The sequence below is a fragment of the Eleutherodactylus coqui genome, chromosome 11, assembly GCF_035609145.1.
Source record: "Eleutherodactylus coqui strain aEleCoq1 chromosome 11, aEleCoq1.hap1, whole genome shotgun sequence".
NCBI classification, from domain to species: domain Eukaryota; kingdom Metazoa; phylum Chordata; class Amphibia; order Anura; family Eleutherodactylidae; genus Eleutherodactylus; species Eleutherodactylus coqui.
This window is the reverse complement of record NC_089847.1, coordinates 138,118,789-138,141,821: the sequence shown is the minus strand read 5'-3', so window position 1 is coordinate 138,141,821 and position 23,033 is coordinate 138,118,789. Positions and strand designations below refer to the sequence as shown.

General features: G+C 45.0%; 1 protein-coding gene across 3 annotated transcripts in view; it reads right to left on the bottom strand.

The window, feature by feature from the left end:
- Positions 1–281: 281 nt before the first annotated feature.
- Positions 282–23,033, bottom strand: part of DENND5A (DENN domain containing 5A) — a 74,746-nt gene continuing 51,994 nt past the window's right edge. For 2 of the 3 annotated variants that reach the window (XM_066583653.1, XM_066583654.1), the window contains 10 exons: positions 9,511–9,595; positions 9,188–9,316; positions 8,922–9,043; positions 6,800–6,945; positions 5,634–5,752; positions 4,083–4,264; positions 3,901–3,983; positions 3,218–3,341; positions 2,965–3,133; positions 282–1,301 (listed from right to left, as the gene is read on the bottom strand). In XM_066583653.1, coding sequence (XP_066439750.1) covers positions 1,118–1,301; positions 2,965–3,133; positions 3,218–3,341; positions 3,901–3,983; positions 4,083–4,264; positions 5,634–5,752; positions 6,800–6,945; positions 8,922–9,043; positions 9,188–9,316; positions 9,511–9,595 — 1,343 coding nt within the window. In that variant the 3' untranslated portion in view covers positions 282–1,117. Of the gene's footprint in view, positions 1,302–2,964; positions 3,134–3,217; positions 3,342–3,900; positions 3,984–4,082; positions 4,265–5,633; positions 5,753–6,799; positions 6,946–8,921; positions 9,044–9,187; positions 9,317–9,510; positions 9,596–23,033 lie in introns of those variants that run through there. The other variant, XM_066583655.1, reaches the window with a different exon arrangement.

Below are 23,033 nucleotides of genomic sequence, written 5' to 3'. Positions count from 1 at the left end.
AATGGTGTAAAGGTTGTGCATGCATGTCACCATTCCATTCACACCAATGGCAGCATCAGAAATTGCTAATTACAAACGCTCAGCAAGGTCTGATATAAGTGGAGCGGCAGCGTGCATGTGTGACCTCCGCACAGTTCCTGTGGGCACCTTTAGGACCCCCATTCTTGGGATGGATGGGGGCACAGCAGTTGGATCCCCAATAGGGTATAACTTTATAATGCGACACCCCTTTTAAAATCCTCCCCACAAAGAAATTAAAAAAAACCCAGAAGCCAAAGACGCCAATTGTGTAAAGGATTTATTTATTTTTTTCTAACCTGATCTGTGCAAAATGCCTCCTGCACCCAAACCGGATGGCGGGCGGCGAGGAGAGGGCAAAGACGATGAGTGGCTGGACCACCGCCTGTTTATTGCATGTTGGAGAAACATGAAGCAGCAAAATGAAACTCATCTCAGACGAAAATACATGATAAAGGAAATGTCAGCGGTGATCGGGGTGGACAAGGAGCGAATCTCCGGCAAGTGGGTGATCCAAGAGAGAATGCCCTCCGTCTTCATGCGCCCTCTGTGCCGGGGGAGGCGCGGGGTTCATTAAGCGATGCAGTTTGGAGAACATGAAGAGTTAAATAAATAAAATAAAGCATATTAATAAAAAAAAAACCCTCGCTCTGTGCATTTGTGTCGCAATATATAAACACGCTCTCAACATTCCGCTAATCACAAGGTAATACTGACGAGGAAACCCCCACATGACTCCCTAACACTGCGCTCGGCACGAGAAGGTTTAAAAATATAGACTTTTTTCTTTCTTGTAACAGCAAATAAAGGAGGAGGCGCCGTGTATCCGAATAATGTAACAGACGGAGGAACGACGGCCCTCCACGGGATCCTGCGACATCGCAATGGCTCGGAAAACGGCTCCACGGTGAGTAAATAGGACAGCTTGACAATAAGCCGCCACCTCTCTGGTATGAAAGGATGTAACGAGTCATAAAGCATTTACATAAATAAAGATACTCTGTAATATATTACACGGCGCCAGTCCAGGGGGCGCCGCCGCTCCGTGCACAGTACGAATAGATCTCTTGGGTTTGGCTATGCTGCTTCGGGAGGAGGGTCAGATATTGATCCCTTTGATGAGGGAGCTCTCCAGGGTTATGTTGAACTCTTGCAGCGTCTGCAGGACGCGGATTAGCGAGTTGACGAGGGTGTGGTCCTTTATTAACGCTGTGTCCTCGTACATCTGTGCTATGATGGGGCAGTCGGCCAGGAGGGCGATCCAATGGTGCAAGTGATGATCCCTGCGGAAAAGATTAGAAAGAGGGTCAATAAGCACACGACTTAGGAATAACATGTAGCGTCATGACGGAGTGTTACATAGTCCGTACGAGCTGGAGGACGTCAGGAGAAATATAGAACTGCTTCCTCCTCTGTGACATTCATGTACCTCACAAAGGTGCGGGTTGGATAGGAGGTGGGCCTGGTAGTGAAGCCAACTGCATACCTGGTGGATGCCAGCTGGGTCAAACAGCCGCCACAAACAGCTGCAATCTCAGCTTACCTGCACTGTCAATCCTCACCGTGGCATATAAACCGTTAGAGGCGATCCCCTCTGACTCACCTGGGATGTGATCGTGGGGTGCTGATGGTTGCCACAGTAGTCCTAGGCCTAGTGAAGGCTCCTAAGACTGCCAAGTATTTAACCCTATGAAGGCCTATCTGCATCTGGACTTAACATTTAAAGGATAAAATACAATACACTACAATACTTCAGTATTGCAGTATATTGTAGAAGTGATCAAACAATCAAATTTCAAGTCCTCTAAAGAAAAGAAAAAAACTCAAAAACCTCTTTTCAAAAAAAAAATAAAAAATTCCCCCAAAAGACAAATCTAAAAAAAAAAAAAACTAAATAAATAATTGGCATCGCCACATCAAGCCCGACCGATCGAAGGATCTCAATACCCATTTCACATTTTGAATGCTGTAAAAACAAAAGGAAAAATACACAATGCCAGAACTGCTACTTTGTCACGGCCGTCGCCTATAGAAATAGAAGAAGTCTTCAAAACATTGCATTTACCCAGAAATGGTGGCAATATAAAACACAGCTCATCTCGCAACACGTGAGCCCTCAACGGAAAAATAAGGACGTTATGGGACTCAAAAAGCGTTAATTTTAATTATTTTATTTATTTTAATGTCAAATTTAGTTTTTTTAGTAAAACAAACAAAAAAAACAACTCTCTCTTCATGGCGGTGCTGACCTATACAATGAAGCCAGCGTGATCTCTACTGCACCATGAAAGCAAAAGCAACCCCCGCCCAAAAATAGTTCACACGAATGGACGTACATTTCCGCGCCATGGATGGTTAGGGCTCAAAAGCGAAGCTCGTGCCGTTCGCGCTGCGATCAATGCTGACCACGGCATGTCAAGGGTTCACAGAGGGAGGGCGCTCTTTCTGGGACATCATTAACACTTTGTCATGGGATTGTGGAAGGCCGATGGGTTGCCATGGTAATTGGATGCCAGTCAACGGCATCCGGGTCCTGTGATCGCTATTCTAAGCGATAATACACTGCAATACAGAAGTACTGCAATGTATTATCAGAGGAATCAGGAGCATGGTAGGTAGAAAGTCACCCACAGGGAAATATAAAAATAGTTACAAAATAATAGAAACTGAACCAAAATGCTTTTTTTGTTCATTCCGCTTCCCAAAAAATGCAATAAAAGTGATAAAAGAAGCCATATGTACCCCAAAAAGGTACCAATGAAAAATACAGCTTGTCGGGCAAAAAACAAATCCTCACAAGCTTTGCTGATGGAGAGAGAAAAAAATGTTACTAAGGGGTTAATGCAGATCCATGCCAAAATCTACGGGACAAAACATGCTGCAGATTGTGGTGCGGGTCTGTATGTGTGAACATACCGTAAGACCAATCTACGGCCGCGCACTCACCGGGCTCCTAAACACACGAACATCTGGAACTTGCCATCTTTGCCAATGTTTCTGGGGGTGCAGTTTATGGCAGTGATGAAGCGGCTGAAGATACGGACCCTCTTCTGGCAGTCCTCGCCCAGCGCCGTGTCGCTCTGGTCCAGTGCGTCGTAGTGCGCTTGTGCTTTTTCTACAGAGAACACGACAAAAACCTACAATGTCGCACAGAAGCATTTACATCTCCTCTGCCCTGCGAGGCCGTCGGCCTCCTTACCTAAAAAGTCCCAGATGAAGATGCTTTTGAACAGTCGCGGGGACCGGAATCCGTGCTGGAAAACCTGCTCCAATGCCGACACCAAGCCGCACTCTCCACACAGCAGCAGCGTCAGGCTGCCCCTCTGCAACACAAACACGTCATGAGCGCCCACTGTAAACACTGTAATACTGAGGTACTGCAGTACATGATGCAAGTAATCAAACGATCGCAAGTTCAAGTCCCCGGTGAGAACGAAGAGAAAGTGTAACAAAAAATGAGAAATTTAAACATGTTACACCTTTTAAAAACATTAACAAACTCTATAAATGTGGCATCGCCGTAGTTGTACCCACAGAGCAAAGCTCAAATGGCATTTTACTACCCTGTTAATGCCGTAAAGACTTAACCCACCAACATGGAATCAAATCTCTTCTTTCATTTCTTTCCAATTAAGAATTCTTTAAAGTATTTGCCCAATATGCAGTTTATTACATGGCCCCATTATGGCCACAGCTCCGCCCACAAACAACACGCCCGCAGACAGCAAGAGAAAAATGAGAAATTTATGGCTTTTGGAAGGCGAAGGAAAAAAACAAAAAGTCTCTATGGTCCTGAAGGTGTTAAAGCTGAAGATGCCAAGTGGAAGATATCCAAGAAAGGAAGGGAAGAGAAGGGGGCGCAGGGTGGGAACGGCAGGTTACCTCTTTCTCTGGCTTGTGGAAGTGCTTGACGATGCCGTTCACAGCCTCTCCGATGGCCTCCTGAATCTGCCCGGTGTTCAGTTCTGTGAGGAAGATAATGTCGCAGGATGAAGAAAACTGGGGAAGCGACACGCAGACTCATGTCACCAGCAGGAGGCGCTCTAGGCCTGCTTGCCACTTACTGGCTCTGCTGTTTGGGGATATGGCCACAAGTCTCCGGATCATGCCTGGCGAGTGCTGCAGCGGAGGCGTCCGGCAGGGTCTCTCCTCAGTGTCTGGTGTGGACGTGAGAAGATCTCCAACCAGAACCTTCTCCAGACTCCCATCATCCATCCCCTTCCCCAACCATCGGCCACATGGGAACCTGGGAGCGAAAATGCACAAATATCACTGGTGTAACCAAACTGCAACCAGGCTGCACCCTGCGCTGCCATCAGTTCCCAATACTTGTCACCAAGGGTGCCTCCCCCCCTTCGAAAAATACCCCACACACATGTTACAGGCATTGAAAGCACCAAAACACAAGATACCCAACACATATCTGAACCATTGAGACTTGTCTGAAGTGACAGAATAAGTGTGGCCACAGCACTAACAGCGTCCCCCCGTTAGTGGCCACAGCGTCCCCCCGTTAGTGGCCACAGCGTCCCCCCGTTAGTGGCCACAGCGTCCCCCCGTTAGTGGCCACAGCGTCCCCCCGTTAGTGGCCACAGCGTCCCCCCGTTAGTGGCCCCAGAGGTATCAGTAGCCTCGTTAGAGATCCCAGTGGTAACGGTGGCCCCGTTAGTGGTCCCAGTAGTAACAGTGTCCCCCATAGTGGACCTCGAACCGCAACTCGACAAGCATTGAACTCACTCCATCCACAGCTCCCTTCCGTGGCGGCCCATGCTGCTGCTGTAATGTTTGTGACCCCTGACCTCTCCCTCCTGGTGTTTGCATGCAGGAGCATGGATGTCGGGTGGTGATGAGAAGAAGACAGGGATCACAGACTTATTACAACAGCAGTTGCCGGGAGGGAGCCACGGACGGAGCGAGTTCAATGCTTGTTGGGTCGCTCCCCGGCAGATCACGGCTAGCAGTTATTTTTTACTGCTCATTAATATGGCTGGTAAAAAAATAAATACCAGCTGGGTGGCAGCCCGCCGCCGCCCCCTACCTGAGGCAGCAGTGTCATGGAAAAGGGGCGATCTATTTATCATGTACTGATCTCTACATAGATCCTGAATTATACTCCAGTCACATCCAGAGCAGCATTCAAAATTCTGCTGGTTTCCTGCATAGCTCAGGCTGCAGGGCTTCACATCTCATTGCTGCTGCGGTTTATTGTGTATGCAAAACATGCACCGATGTATTGCATTGTGGGAGATAGAGTATCTATATCAAGCTCTAGACAATGAGCTAAAATACATCTCCCATCGTCCGTGCATCAAAGCACTCGGCGTTATATAACCTCTGCTACACATCACGACACTGAGGCTACTGACAGCATAGTGACTGCAGCTCTGGATGTGACTGGAGTACAAGAAACAATGTAACAGTTACTTATTTATAAACTTACTCAACATTCTAGCAAGGATCTACAATGTATCTAAAGCAACAAGCTCCCCCCATAACCCCCGTAACCTGCTGGGCTGCAGAGCCCCCTGCAGGGGAGTCTGGTGTAGGCTGCCTTGGTGCAGTGCTGCCTGCAGTGTCTCCCTATCGCTGCAGAAGAGTAACCGTGGGGTTCTCACTTGTACGTGTGGCCGGTGATCTCGTTCCGGGCCATGACGTACTCCACCAGCCACTTGGCGTACAGCCCGGAGTTGTCGTGTCCGATCTGCACGGTCGTCAGCTTGCCGAGATTCTGGCACTGTGAAGACAGAGACAGGAAAAGCAGATTACATCATGCAGATCTGAGGAAGGAGTCGCTGTGACACAAAGACGGGAGGATGAATCCAGAGCCAAGCATTTAACCCCTTCATGACGCAGGCTCTTTTCCTTCTCCCTCACTCTAAGAAGCCATCAATGCAGCTTTGAGGGGCGGTGATCTCTAATGCACAATATAATGTACTGAAAACGGCAAAAGTGGAGGGAAATAGGATAAAAAGAGCGGTGCCGCCATCTTTGATCAGGTGTCTTGTTTTTATGGTGACACACTGCGGCAAAAATGACAAGAGGACGTTAGTCTGCGGGGCGCTGCGATTACTACCAGACCAAAGTCAGAGAGGTTTTTTTGCTCTACTACTGTTAAAAATCCAATTATTTTCTGCCGCCGTGACGCCATTTTCCGGTGGCCGTAGTTGTGCGGGGGTCATTGTTTTGCGGGACGTCCCGTAGTTTCTACTCTTACCATTTTGGCTTTGGGATCACTTCTTGATGAACGTTCTCCTCGCAGACGGGCGGCGCCGTGGGTTTCCTACCCGATAACATTCACCGCGCAGAATAAATAATGTGTTACTTTTATTACCTTTTTTCTAATAATAGCATCAGAATATTACATTATAGGGCAATTAGCGAGCCACGTCACAGGCTATCAGACATGGTAGTCCCAGGGGGCTTCAGAAGTCCCCAGGCTGGCATGGCAACAGAACAGCACCTTGCCACCTCATTGCGGAGGGGGTCTTTCAGAACCTTTAAATACCAACCAGGGCACTTAAAGGGTTAACACCCACGCTCAGCATTGATGCTGTTCGCAGCTCTTGCAGCCAGGCGTCACCCGCTGTGTATGGAAGAGGATTAGGTGCCAACCTGCTCCATACAAGCCCATGATGTAAATATATGTCCTGGGGCATGAAAGGGTTAAATGGGGCACCGACATCTCATGATTGAATGGGTTTCGTGAATGTACTGAGCGGAGCCCACAGCGCCCATGGCTATATGGATGCTCAGTATTAGGAGTCGCAGAGATCCAACGCACCTCGTAGGTCATCTCCAAGATATTCCTGGGCACCTGCAGAACACCCGTCTCGCCCATCTCTCCCGAGATACAGATCCACGGGTTGGCAGTAAACATGGAGCCTCCCAGCTTCTTACTGGGCACTATGAGGATGTGGTACGGGATCACTGAGGAGATACAAGATGTGTCATACAGTCTCCGTATAGATAGCATCTGCAGAGTGTGTTCTATTATAGACCTGCATTTACTATTCTCAGGCTTCAGAGCTGGAATCTCCCAACATTCTCTGCTCGCCTAGTGACTGCATACATCTTAGTTACTGTATGATAGGACCTCAGCTAAATTGTTACAGGGGTGTTTGTCCTCACGCTTGTTGTTTCCAATAACAACCAGCAGAATAAGGAATACAGCTCTGGAGTATAATACAGGATAAGTAATGTATGTACACAGTGACTCCACCAGCAGAATAGTGAGTGCAGCTCTGGAGTATAATACAGGATGTAACTCAGGAGCAGTACAGGATAAGTAATGTATGTACACAGTGACTCCACCAGCAGCAGAATAGTGAGTGCAGCTCTGGAGTATAATACAGGATGTAACTCAGGATCAGTACAGGATAAGTAATGTATGTACACAGTGACCACCAGCAGAATAGTGAGTGCAGCTCTGGAGTATAATACAAGATGTAACTCAGGAGCAGTACAGGATAAGTAATGTATGTACACAGTGACTCCACCAGCAGAATAGTGAGTGCAGCTCTGGAGTATAATACAGGATGTAACTCAGGATCAGTACAGGATAAGTAATGTATGTACACAGTGACTCCACCAGCAGAATAGTGAGTGCAGCTCTGGAGTATAATATAGGATGTAACTCAGGATCAGTACAGTATAAGTAATGTATGTACACAGTGACTCCACCAGCAGAATAGTGAGTGCAGCTCTGGAGTATAATACAAGATGTAACTCAGGAGCAGTACAGGATAAGTAATGTATGTACACAGTGACTCCACCAGCAGAATAGTGAGTACAGCTCTGGAGTATAATACAGGATGTAACTCAGGATCAGTACAGGATAAGTAATGTATGTACACAGTGACTCCACCAGCAGAATAGTGAGTGCAGCTCTGGAGTATAATACAGGATGTAACTCAGGATCAGTACAGGATAAGTAATGTATGTACACAGTGACTCCACCAGCAGAATAGTGAGTGCAGCTCTGGAGTATAATACAGGATGTAACTCAGGATCAGTACAGGATAAGTAAAGTATGTACACAGTGACTCCACCAGCAGAATAGTGAGTGCAGCTCTAGAGTATAATACAGGATGTAACTCAGGAGCAGTACAGGATAAGTAATGTATGTACACAGTGACTCTACGAGCAATATAGTGAATGCAGCTCTGGGGTATAATACAGGATGTAACTCAGGATCAGTACAGGATAAGTAATGTATGTACACAGTGACTCCACCAGCAGAATAGTGAGCGCAGCTCTGGGGTATAATAAAGGATGTAACTCAGGAGCAGTACAGGATAGGTAATGTATGTACACAGTGACCACCAGCAGAATAGTGAGTACAGCTCTGGAGTATAATACAGGATGTAACTCAGGGTCAGTACAGGATAAGTAATGTATGTACACAGTGACTCCACCAGCAGAATAGTGAGTGCAGCTCTGGGGTATAATACAAGATGTAACTCAGGAGCAGTACAGGATAAGTAATGTATGTACACAGTGACTCCACCAGCAGAATAGTGAGTGCAGCTCTGGAGTATAACACAGGATATAACTCAGGATCAGTACAGGATAAGTAATGTATGTACACAGTGACTCCACCAGCAGAATAGTGAGTGCAGCTCTGGAGTATAATACAGCGTGTAACTCAGGAGCAGTACAGGATAAGTAATGTATGTACACAGTGACTCCACCAGCAGAATAGTGAGTGCAGCTCTGAAGTATAATACAGGATGTAACTCAGGAGCAGTACAGGATAAGTAATGTATGTACACAGTGACTCCACCAGCAGAATAGTGAGTGCAGCTCTGGAGTATAACACAGGATGTAAGTCCGGGTCAGGATAATGTATGTACACAGTGACTTCGTGGTTTATCTAGGTTATTTCTACTAAGTCTTATACTCACTTATTGTTGTGAAGACATTGGTAAAACAAAAATAATCCACAGCGTTGAAGGAGAGCAGATGGTACAGGAACTGCTCCTTCTCGTCGTCACACCGCAGGAAGGCATAGCGCTTGTATAATTTTCTAGTGAAAAACAAAATATCTTGTGAATACAACCACAAAAACTGAACAGCTCCCAAGACTCAGCGACCCGCGGCGTTACTCTCCATACAATGGAGGATGATGGAAGGGATTCTAGGGTATGATCGTGGACACTGGGGAACTTACTTGGTTAATTCGTGATCCAGTAGAAGTTGTTTCAAGTGTCTAGATAGAAGTTTCTTCTCCATGGACAGTCTGACCCAGGCCCGAGCCTTCCCCACATCCGTCTTAATCTCCCCAATGTTCTGAATGTGCCTGAGAGCAGAAACGACAGGAGAGTCTATGACATACAGCATGAAGGAGCCTCTTCCAGCATCCCCCAAAACCACTGACCCCACATATGTACCTGCAGGCACGGCCCCAAATTACTAAACCACAGACTTCCTGGGACTCCCCCGCTATCATCTCCACATATACTCCTCACATCATAGCTCATTCATAAAACTCACAACATGTCTTGGACCAGCGAGATCTTCAGTGGAGCCATCACCGGGCTGGGATCCGATTTACGTCTTTCAGAATCGACAAACAATTCTAAAAGAGAATAAAATAAAATAACTACATCCTCGGATTCATATACTACAGCATTACATAGACGTCCTCCTCATATACTACTACATTACATAGACGACGTCCTCCTCATATACTACTACATTACATAGACGTCCTCCTCCCTATATACTACTACGTTACATAGACGTCCTCCTCATATACTACTACATTACATAGACGTCCTCCTCCTCATATACTACTACATTACATAGACGACGTCCTCCTCATATACTACTACATTACATAGACGTCCTCCTCCCTATATACTACTACGTTACATAGACGTCCTCCTCCCTATATACTACAGCATTACATAGACGACGTCCTCCACCTCATACTACTACATTACATAGACGACGTCCTCCTCATATACTACTACGTTACATAGACAACGTCCTCCTTCTCATATACTACTACATTACATAGACGACGTCCTCCTTCTCATATACTACTACATTACATAGACGTCCTCCTCCTCATATACTACTACGTTACATAGACGACGTCCTCCTCCCTATATACTACTACGTTACATAGACGACGTCCTCCTCCTCATATACTACTACGTTACATAGACGACGTCCTCCTGATATACTACTACATTACATAGACAACGTCCTCCTCCTCATATACTACTACATTACATAGACGTCCTCCTGATATACTACAGCATTACATAGACGACGTCCTCCTCATATACTACTACATTACATAGATGACGTCCTCCTCCCTATATACTACTACATTACATAGACGACGTCCTCCTCCTCATATATTACTACATTACATAGACGACGTCCTCCTCCTCATATACTACTACATTACATAGACGACGTCCTCCTCCCTATATACTACTACATTACATAGACGTCGTCCTCCTCCTCATATACTACTACATTATAGAGACGACCTCCTCCTCATATACTACAGCATTACATAGACAACGTCCTCCTCCTCATATACTACTACATTACATAGACGACGTCCACCTCCTCATATACTACTACATTACATAGACGACGTCCTCCTCCTCATATACTACTACATTACATAGACAACGTCCTCCTGATATACTACTACATTACATAGACGTCCTCCTCATATACTACTACATTACATAGACGACGTCCTCCTCCTCATATACTACTACATTATAGAGACGACCTCCTCCTCATATACTACAGCATTACATAGACAACGTCCTCCTCCTCATATACTACTACATTACATAGACGACGTCCACCTCCTCATATACTACTACATTACATAGACGACGTCCTCCTCCTCATATACTACTACATTACATAGACAACGTCCTCCTGATATACTACTACATTACATAGACGACGTCCTCCTCCTCATATACTACTACGTTACATAGATGTCCTCCTCCTCATATACTACTACATTACATAGACGACGTCCTCCTCCTCATATACTACTACGTTACATAGACGACGTCCTCCTCCCTATATACTACTACGTTACATAGACGACGTCCTCCTCCCTATATACTACTACATTACATAGACGACGTCCTCCTGATATACTACAGCATTACATAGACGACGTCCTCCTCATATACTACTACGTTACATAGACGACGTCCTCCTCATATACTACTACGTTACATAGACGACGTCCTCCTGATATACTACAGCATTACATAGACGTCCTCCTGATATACTACAGCATTACATAGACGACGTCCTCCTGATATACTACTACATTACATAGATGACGTCCTCCTCCCTATATACTACTACATTACATAGACGACGTCCTCCTCCTCATATACTACTACATTACATAGACGTCCTCCTCCTCATATACTACTACATTACATAGACGACGTCCTCCTCCTCATATACTACTACATTATAGAGACGACCTCCTCCTCATATACTACTACGCTACATAGACGACGTCCTCCTCCTCATATACTACTACATTACATAGACGACGTCCACCTCCTCATATACTACTACATTACATAGACGACATCCTCCTCCTCATATACTACTACGTTACATAGACGTCCTCCTCCTCATATACTACTACATTACATAGACGACGTCCTCCTCATATACTACTACATTACATAGACGACGTCCTCCTGATATACTACAGCATTACATAGACGTCCTCCTCCTCATATACTACTACATTACATAGACGTCCTCCTCCTCATATACTACTAAGTTACATAGACGACGTCCTCCTCCTCATATACTACTACGTTACATAGACGTCCTCCTCCTCATATATTACTACGTTACATAGACGACGTCCTCCTCCCTATATACTACTACATTACATAGACGTCCTCCTCCGCATATACTACTACGTTACATAGACGACGTCCTCCTCCTCATATACTACTACGTTACATAGACGACGTCCTCCTCCTCATATACTACTACTTTACATAGACGACGTCCTCCTCCTCATATACTACTACATTACATAGACGACGTCCTCCTCCTCATGTACTACTACGTTACATAGACGACGTCCTCCTCCTCATATACTACTACGTTACATAGACGACGTCCTCCTCCTCATATACTACTACGTTACATAGACGACGTCCTCCTCCTCATATACTACTACATTATAGAGACGATCTCCTCCTCATATACTACTACGCTACATAGAGACGACCTCCTCCTCATATACTACTACATTACATAGACGACGTCCACCTCCTCATATACTACTACGTTACATAGACGTCCTCCTCCTCATATACTACTACGTTACATAGACGTCCTCCTCCTCATATACTACTAAGTTACATAGACGACGTCCTCCTCCTCATATACTACTATGTTACATAGACGTCGTCCTCCTCATATACTACTACATTACATAGACGTCCTCCTCCTCATATATTACTACGTTACATAGACGACGTCCTCCTCCCTATATACTACTAAGTTACATAGACGACGTCCTCCTCCTCATATACTACTACGTTACATAGACGTCCTCCTCCTCATATATTACTACGTTACATAGACGACGTCCTCCTCCCTATATACTACTACATTACATAGACGTCCTCCTCCGCATATACTACTACATTACATAGACGTCCTCCTCCGCATATACTACTACATTACATAGACGACGTCCTCCTCCTCATATACTACTACATTACATAGACGTCCTCCTCCTCATATACTACTACGTTACATAGACGTCCTCCTCCTCATATACTACTACGTTACATAGACGACGTCCTCCTCCTCATATACTACTACGTTACATAGACGTCCTCCTCCTCATATACTACTACGTTACATAGACGTCCTCCTCCTCATATACTACTACGTTACATAGACGTCCTCCTCCTCATATACTACTACGTTACATAGACGACGTCCTCCTCCTCATATTACTACTACGTTACATAGACGTCCTCCTCCTCATATACTACTGCGTTACATAGACGTCCTCCTCCTCATATACTACTACGTTACATAGACGACGTCCTCCTCCTCATATACTACTACATTACATAGACGTCCTCCTCCTCATATACTACTACATTACATAGACGTCCTCCTCCTCATATACTACTACATTACATAGACGTCCTCCTCCTCATATACCACAGCATTACATAGATGTCCTCCTCCCTATATACTACTACATTACATAGACGACGTCCTCCTCATATACTACTACATTACATAGACGACGTCGTCCTCCTCATATACTACTACATTACATAGACAACGTCGTCCTCCTCATATACTACTACATTACATAGACGACGTCCTCCTCCTCATATACTACTACATTACATAGACAACGTCGTCCTCCTCATATACTACTACATTACATAGACGACGTCCTCCTCCTCATATACTACTACATTACATAGACGACGTGCTCCTCATATACTACTACATTACATAGACGACGTCCTCCTCCTCATATACTACTACATTACATAGACGACGTCCTCCCCCCTATATACTACTACATTACATAGACGACGTCCTCCTCCTCATATACTACTACATTACATAGACGACGTCCTCCTCCTCATATACTACTACATTACATAGACGACGTCCTCCTCCTCATATACTACTACATTACATAGACGACGTCCTCCTCCTCATATACTGCTACATTACATAGACGTCCTCCTCCTCATATACTACTACATTACATAGACGACGTCCTCTCCCTCATATACTACTACATTACATAGACGACGTCCTCCTCCTCATATACTACTACATTACATAGACGACGTCCTCCTCCTCATATACTACTACATTACATAGACGACGTCCTCCTCCTCATATACTGCTACATTACATAGACGACGTCGTCCTCCTCATATACTACTACATTACATAGACAACGTCGTCCTCCTCATATACTACTACATTACATAGACGACGTCCTCCTCCTCATATACTACTACATTACATAGACGACGTGCTCCTCACATACTACTACATTACATAGACGACGTCCTCCTCCTCATATACTACTCCATTACATAGACGACGTCCTCCCCCCTATATACTACTACATTACATAGACGACGTCCTCCTCCTCATATACTACTACATTACATAGACGACGTCCTCCTCCTCATATACTACTACATTACATAGACGACGTCCTCCTCCTCATATACTACTACATTACATAGACGACGTCCTCCTCCTCATATACTGCTACATTACATAGACCACGTCCTCCTCCTCATATACTGCTACATTACATAGACGTCCTCCTCCTCATATACTACTACATTACATAGACGACGTCCTCCCCCTCATATACTACTACATTACATAGACGTCCTCCTCCTCATATACTACTACGTTACATAGACGACGTCCTCCTCCTCATATACTACTACGCTACATAGACGACGTCCTCCTCTCTATATACTACTACATTACATAGACGACGTCCTCCTCCTCATATACAACTACATTACATAGACGACGTCCTCCTCCCTATATACTACTGCGTTACATAGACGTCCTCCTCCTCATATACTACTACATTACATAGACGACGTCCTCCTCCTCATATACTACTACATTACATAGACGACGTCCTCCTCCTCATATACTACTACATTACATAGACGACGTCCTCCTCCCTATATACTACTACATTACATAGACGACGTCCTCCTCCTCATATACTACTACATTACATAGACGACGTCCTCCTCCTCATATACCACTACATTACATAGACGACGTCCTCCTCCTCATATACTACTACATTACATAGACGTCCTCCTCCTCATATACTACTACATTACATAGACGACGTCCTCCTCCTCATATACTACTACATTACATAGACGACGTCCTCCTCATATACTACTACATTACATAGATGTCCTCCTCCTCATATACTACTACATTACATAGATGACATCCTCCTCCTCATATACTACTACATTACATAGACGACGTCCTTCTCCTCATATACTACTACATTACATAGACGACGTCCTTCTCCTCATATACTACTACATTACATAGACGACGTCCTTCTCCTCATATACTACTACATTACATAGACGACGTCCTCCTCCTCATATACTACTACATTACATAGACAACGTCCTCCTGATATACTACTACATTACATAGACGACGTCCTCCTCCTCATATACTACTACATTATAGAGACGATATCCTCCTCATATACTACTACGCTACATAGAGACGACCTCCTCCTCATATACTACTACATTACATAGACGACGTCCTCCTCCTCATATACTACTACATTACATAGACGACGTCCTCCTCCCTATATACTACTACATTACATAGACGACGCCCTCCTCCTCATATACTACTACATTACATAGACGTCCTCCTCCTCATATACTACTACATTACATAGACGACGTCCTCCTCCTCATATATTACTACGTTACATAGACGACGTCCTCCTCCTCATATATTACTACGTTACATAGACGACGTCCTCCTCCCTATATACTACTGCGTTACATAGACGTCCTCCTCCTCATATACTACGTTATGTAGACGTCCTCCTCCTCATATACTACTACATTACATAGACGACGTCCTCCTCATATACTACTACATTACATAGACAACGTCCTCCTCCTCATATACTACATTACATAGACAACGTCCTCCTCCTCCTATACTACTACATTACATAGACGACGTCCTCCTCATATACTACTACATTACATTGATCTGGAGTATGGTTTCTCCAGCAGGCTTTTGGGGTATTTTGTCGCTTCCAAATTGAGTATCGTGTGCACACATCATCGAACCAGAATCAGACACCAATGTTGGTCTAAAACTGGGAGAGTCTCTACAATGTGTAGAGGCTCAAGCCTTTTATTATAACACATGACAACCGCCCTTCAATGGGCGTGCAACAGATTACATCAGTAACATATAAGATTCTCATTTGTCGGATCATACAGAATCCCCCACCTCTCTGCCCACCCCCTCCAAGTGTTGAGGTGGTATGGACTTCGTCCTCTAGCTGAAGTCATCTCCGTGTAGTGATGACTCATTGTTTACCTAGCTTCAGGATGAGGAGTGGAAGGGGGCTAGACAAACACTCAGTATTAACCACAGGATATAAGGATATACACGACACTATAGCCCTTAACTCTTAGAAGCTGGTTGTGCAACTTGTGTAACTTCTATGTACTTAACTAACATTAGATTGTGTGTGTGTCCTTTGAACTCCTCAGAGCTGAAAGTCATTACAATAGCAAAATACATTTGGGTTATATACAAATAGCGATAGACATTTTATACTAAATAATTATCATGTCTATCACAATCCCCCCTTAAAATGTTTATCCTCTAATTCTTTATCTAATTTTCACAGTCTTCTGCGCATGAGCCTATAACCGGAGCGCGTTGAAGGTTCGTTTTAGGGTCTTCAAGGGGGTGTAGGACTTGTCCACTCCTTCTGGGGATGCATCCAGCAAACTCATGGTGGGGGCGGCTTTTCCAGCATCAGTTTCACAGGTCTCTCTGACACAGGGGATAACACAGCAGACTAGAACAGAAAAGGTAACCATCAGTTCACATACAACAGCGACGCCCGTCTGTGCCAGGATCCTTTACCACCCGCTCATCCATGGCGAGTGCTGGTCCCAAAAGTTAGCTCTTTTTAGTTAGTGCGGTCAGCTTCTTAATGGCAAGTGCGTCTTTACCCGCGGGTCACGTGTCGTCTAGGATGTAGGTATGACAAGTCTCCCCTATCATCTTTCAGACACTCCCCTTTTTAGCTAAAGTCGTCTCTAAGGCCATTCTATTTTTAAAAAAGTCATAGTCGAGGTAGGTCCTATTGGTCGACTAGTCCCTATAAGGCGTCTCTAGTATAATTTATAAACCACTGCTAATTATAATAAACATAATTAATCCAGTCAACGTTTATTTACCATAATGATCAGGAAAATGGACTCGAATCTAGTTTTAACTTGGTCTCTAATTTTTAAAACTTGTCAGGTACCCCCCTTGGCTATCCTAAGACGTCAATGTACACGTGTAGATCAAAACTACCACCAGGGGTCTCTCTTCTCGCTCTAGCATAATGTTACAATACTAGTAGTGTGCACAGGCACGCACGGTGTGGGACTCCCTAATCTTCACCCACACCAATGTCCCTCCTGGAGATAGTCCTAATGGTGAACACGTCCAAGTCGCCTCACCCTTGCGTCAGGGTTTTCCCACTGCCCGTAAGTCCCTACTCCTAGGAGGGGGGGGATCCCTACCTTACCTCAGAGGGAGGCCATGGATTCCCTGGGCTCATTTCCGGGCATCCATACCCTCTATCTGTACAAGTTAACACCCCACAGGGTGTGCCCTCGCCGGAACCTAAGGTCTTCTGCACTATCCCTAGGCAAATGGGAATTCCACTGACAATCCATCTTAGGAGATCGGGGCAGGCACAGTACTAGTACATTTCTCCTTTTTCTTTGGTAGCGTATGTGTTTGGCATTATCGGAACTGGCTCTTCATCTTTTTTAAACAAGGGAAACGTTGGTGTCTGACAGGATGTGGAGGAGCATAAGGGCTTTACTAAGGCACACTCCCCTGTCCAATTACCCTCCAGGCGGGTCCTCTACCTCATGTCTCCACAAAGCCAGTAAACGTCTCCTAAGGACTGGACCTGATTCTGCATCTATTCCCCTCCTATCATACTGTAGGAGGAGCAATACCCGTTGGTGAGTTCCCCAAAAATCTCCCTCCACCCTGCCTATTTGCCTGGCAGGTGTAGTTTCCAGGGTAGTCAGTAATACTCTCTCCGGTGCAAAACACTTAAGTAGTTATAGAGTATTCCTTCTTCCATTTCTCACGGACAGTGTAATTAGCGGAAATGTTCGTGAAGAGACTAATAAACCACTCTTCAGCATCTACAGGGAGATTTAGGGGGACCATCCCCGAGTGTGGTCGGGCACTACCGCACACGCAACAGTTAGACTTGTTGCTCCTGTTAGCATTGTACCTCATCAACTCCAACCAGAGATTCTGGTCAGAGTAGCCAGTCGCTACTGTCAAGGTGTCCTCAAAGGTAGGGTCGGCTATGATCATCATGTTCGTCAAGGTCTTTATCTTACGGCGGAGGGGGTTAATTATGGGCACGGGACTAAGTGAAGGCTTCCATTCGGCTGCATCTACCATATCCCTTATTTTAAACTTCCCTAAGGGATCTATCCTCCCGTACCGGTATGTCCCCAGACTATAAGTCTCCCCGTCCCCCGGGCTTGGATCTTCCATGGTTAGTGTAACAACCGCATTAAAACCAAGCAGCATACTAAGTTCAGCCTTCCAATACCTGCTGTCCTTATTATTCTCAAGGAGGGTTATACGACCAATTAGGGATTTCCCGCTCTTATTTTTCTTATTTAAGGCACTTCGCGGTTTATAGGACTAGTCTGTTCCTGCGTTCCATCCCACTAATCCCCAATAACGGCAGTCTTCTCCCCAGACGTTATCAGTGGCGCAAACATATTGTATTCCCCGGGTATATAAGTCATATAACCAGCTGGACTGAGCTAAATCTGGCCTGCGGTGGGATCTTGCGCCTAGACACGGGACCACAGTACAATAGTCGAAGGAATATGCAGCTACTTGAGCATTGGACGAGTTATACTAGAAGGTAACCATACCCCCATATTCTTCCGACTAAGGATTCCAGTTGCTACCTTCCTTTCTCACTAGCCCTAACCAGAGTAACGTCTTTGACACAACTAAGACTGGTCTCCCGGATCTGAAGCTTTCTTACAGTATGAAGCATGGATCCATGTAAGTCTTTCGGCTAGTTTCACAGCTGTGACAGTAGTCAGAAGCACCTGGTAGGGGCCATCAAATCGGGCTCAAGAGGGTGCTTCCTGAGGAACTTCTTGACGCACACCCAATCCCCAGGCTGCAAGATATGTGTCCCAGTGTCTGCCTCTGAGTCTGGAAGAGAACACCTGTGCATAGGCTTTAGTTAGTTCTTTAACAACGGAAATCACATACTTAGTCAACACATCAGATTGTAATTGTAACCACTGAGGATAGTAACAACCTAGCCTTGGGGCTAGCCCAAACAATCTCGTAGGGAGATAATGTATAATCCCCCCTGGGTTCATATCTAACACTGTATAAGGCTATTGGATGACAGTCTTTCCAAAGTGGCGTCATTTTTAAATATCTTACTTTTTAGCGTGCCACTACGTCTCTCCACCTTTCCACTACACTAAAGGTGGTACAGTATGTAAAAGGCCTGGGATACACCCAGAGCAGACATGACATGTTACATTCACCTGCGAAGTTTATACCTCTGTCTGACTCTGAATCACCTCTGGTACCCCATATTCACAGTTTACCTCGTTCATGAGCTTCTTTGCGGTTACCTACTTGTTTACCTTGGTAACAGGGTCGGCCTCCAACCTGCAAAGACATCAACAACAACAAGCACGTAGTCATACTTCCCAACAAGTGGGAGCTGAACGTAGTCAATTTGCAATCCCTGAAATGGGTAGAGTGGTCCCGGCAAGTGTGATGTGGCAAATTTACTTCTGCCCTGTCTCACCCATGGCATAGATCATGCTAAACTGGACAAATGATACAGCAGCTACAGAGAACCTAGAAGTCGCCCAACCTCTTTCAAGCGTCGTCGTCATTACTGCTTTACTAGGTGGGTCTTTCCGTCCATCAGCTGGGCCATCATGGGATACAGGAACTGTGGTGGGCAAGTGCTGTTGACCGTTCACCACACGCTGTCCTGTTTCTGCTGCTCCCATATTAGTCCATTTATTCTTTTCTTCCTTGCTGGCTTGTAACTGTAAAAGTCTTTTAGCATATCAAAGTCCAAATTTTTGTCAATGTCCAAAGTTTTTTACCACTGACTCATGCTGTCAGTATCTTTCTTCTTTCTTCCACGGCTTGAGGGCCGCTGCCTTTGCTGCGCTGTCAGCGAGGGTGTCGTCTCTCGCCTCTCCAGTGTAGGAATCGGTGCGAACTCTCAACTTTGTCAGGTAGAAGTAGGGCCTCCATGCGACTCTGTACCGTTGCACCATTCTCAATTGGTTGTCCTGCTAAGGTAAAAAACTGTCTGGCCTTCCATATTGGGCCGTAATCATGAGCTATGCCAAATGCATACCAGGAGTCAGTGTAAAGGGTTGCCGTCTTACCTCTCACCACTCTACTCGCCTCAGTGAGGGCCTTCAATTCCGCTTATTGTACTGTGACATGCGGAGGCAGAGCTTCTGCTTCTAGGACATCTTGTTGTGTGACCACTGCATATCCGATGTGGAGTCATCAATCCTCACCCTGGTACCATCTGCAAAAAGCTCAACATATGCATTATCAACAGAGGTTCTGATAACTGTTTGCATATCTGCAGTTTCTTACTGAATTAGTACTAAATAATCGTTCTGATGTTCTATTTCACATGGCTCGAAATCTTGTAGCACAAAATCATTTATTTATTTTTTTTCAAACCCAATAGCTGATCTACAACACCTAGATCATCTATGACCCAGATCACCTATGCCTCCCCCCTTTTGAACCGCAATACTCAATGGAAAAAGAGTCATTGCGTTCAAACTAGTAAACCAAGAGGCACAAAAACAAACACTTTGTAGGTCAAGGTGACATTGTATGCAGCGAAGTCTGAGCGAAAATCTCCTTACAAAAAAAATGTTGTTTTTTTTAATTTCAGGTCGCAGTTAGTATTTTTTTAACACAAGGGGGCGCCACACGATTCAAATTTTACGTCACCCAGTGTAATAGTATTTCAGGGTATGGCCAGCGTTTAGCTTTTACTCTCCTGTCGGAATATAATTATAGCTTCAGTGTAAACTGACACTAGAATATACAAAAGACTTAAAGAAAAACTAAAGAATACGGATGAATTAACATCCTACTCTGGGCAATTCAGTCCCTCTTTCTTCACATAAAAAGTAAAATTACTTCACCAAATTGCATGAAAAAGTTTGCTGGGTGACTATAGGGAAATTATTCCATCTGTAGGAGCCTTCCATAACATCATCTGTCTGAGCATCCATTGGAGAAGCGGGCAGTGGAAAACAGAGCCCCTGGGAACATGAGAGAGCGTCCCCTGTCATGTATTCCCGGCCTCTGCCCCCCATGCATCAACTCCAATCTTCCATGCACTATAAACCAGCTTAGTCGTCTACTATGTCCCAAGCTGCATCTCCACAAAGGTTTGTTTCCCTGAACTTATCACACATCCAAAGTGGCCACATCTTGGAGCGTAACAAAGTCTGGTCAAACAAAACCTTTGTTCAGACAATCATGATGTTAGCACTGGATACAGTGGCATTGGGAAATATAGGCCTCCCAAATGCAGCAAAATGACCGCCAGAGGCAGAAAGGGGCGGGGCTAAAAATCTCCCAGGTGAGGCAAAATGGCTGCTGAGTAGCAGCACTTCCAGGTGAGGCAAGATGGCCGCTGGAGGAGGAAGGGGCAGGGCCAGGTCCTGTCCCGGATGGGGAGGGACCGGAAGTAACATCACACACCCTGAAAGTGAGCACATGGGGGGAAGTAACTTCAGGGTGGGGGCAGGCCTCACTACATTTTCTGCAGAGTCACACTATGTTGGATTGTAAACATTGCAAGCACGGCCGCCATTACAGGGAGGGGCTGTAGTCAACACAAAGACATTACATTGTTCATAAGCAATACACATACCCCCCCTACATGCTTTCCCCTCTTCAATCTCTTAACTACATTATACCTCCTTCTAGCAATCTAAAAACACATTTCTTTCTGCTAGGCTTCCTGCTCATCTTCTGAAAACTTTCTACAATCTATCTTATCTGTCTATAACCTGGCATTTCTTTCTGCAACTTTTCCTGATCCTTTCCCATTGTTCAGTAACCAAATCACAAGCTCTATGACCTTTGTCCTTGCTCACTTTGCTCCCCATTCTCTAAACAACCTGCGTCTATGCCTGAACCTTCTCAATCTGCTCAACTTTATGCTACCTGCTTATTCTATTATATTCAAAGTTTCTGGACACAGTACTGTTTCTCTTGTAAAATCTGCTTTCTTCAAATCCTTCCCATATAACCTCTCTTTCCCACTCAGAAAAGACAAAGGAAACAGAAAGGGTTAATTGAAAAAGCTTTCAGTTCACTCTCTTACCAGCACCCCTCCCCCCAACAATCAACACTGCACATTCTTTCTATAATAGCAGACAGACGGGATTACTGGAGAATACCCACAACGGCTCAAGGTATATATATATATCTCATCTACCTTTTTTAACAACCCACCGTCTAGTAATCCCCAAGAGCACTCCTTGTACACGATCTAGACAGGACATTTAGCTATACACAGAGACTGACGATTATTTTAATGACCAAAACCTCAATAATATTCTGGAGAAATCAGCCGTCACAAAGCACGACTATACTTCATACGTATATACCTTTCCACATATGAGAACAAAACACGCTCAATCATAAAGTTAAGTATACGTATCATAAATCTTCCTAACCTCACACTAGTTTTACCTAGGAGCACGTGTCACTGGCGTGTTCCCTCAGACTTAAACAGCCGAGTCCGCCCTCCCGACACATTAACCCTCACAGAATTTATCTCTTGGTCTTGCATAAACAATTTTTAACCGTCTCAGACATAACAGACACAACAGCATACAAAATACCCCTAGACAGGTAACAAGGTGATTTTTCGAGTGGACAGACCTGTCTTTCAGTGAAGGTCCAGTCTGGATCAGGAACAGGCAGAAAAGCAGTCAGAACCCAGCTTTGACACAGGTAGATAAAGCAATCTTACCGTGTTCTGTAGATTTTCGGGCCCCTGAGTTCTGCGTGCCATCTGCCGATCTCTGTACGTTCCAGGCTGTGACCTCACAGATCCACTCGCTCACCCAGGGACT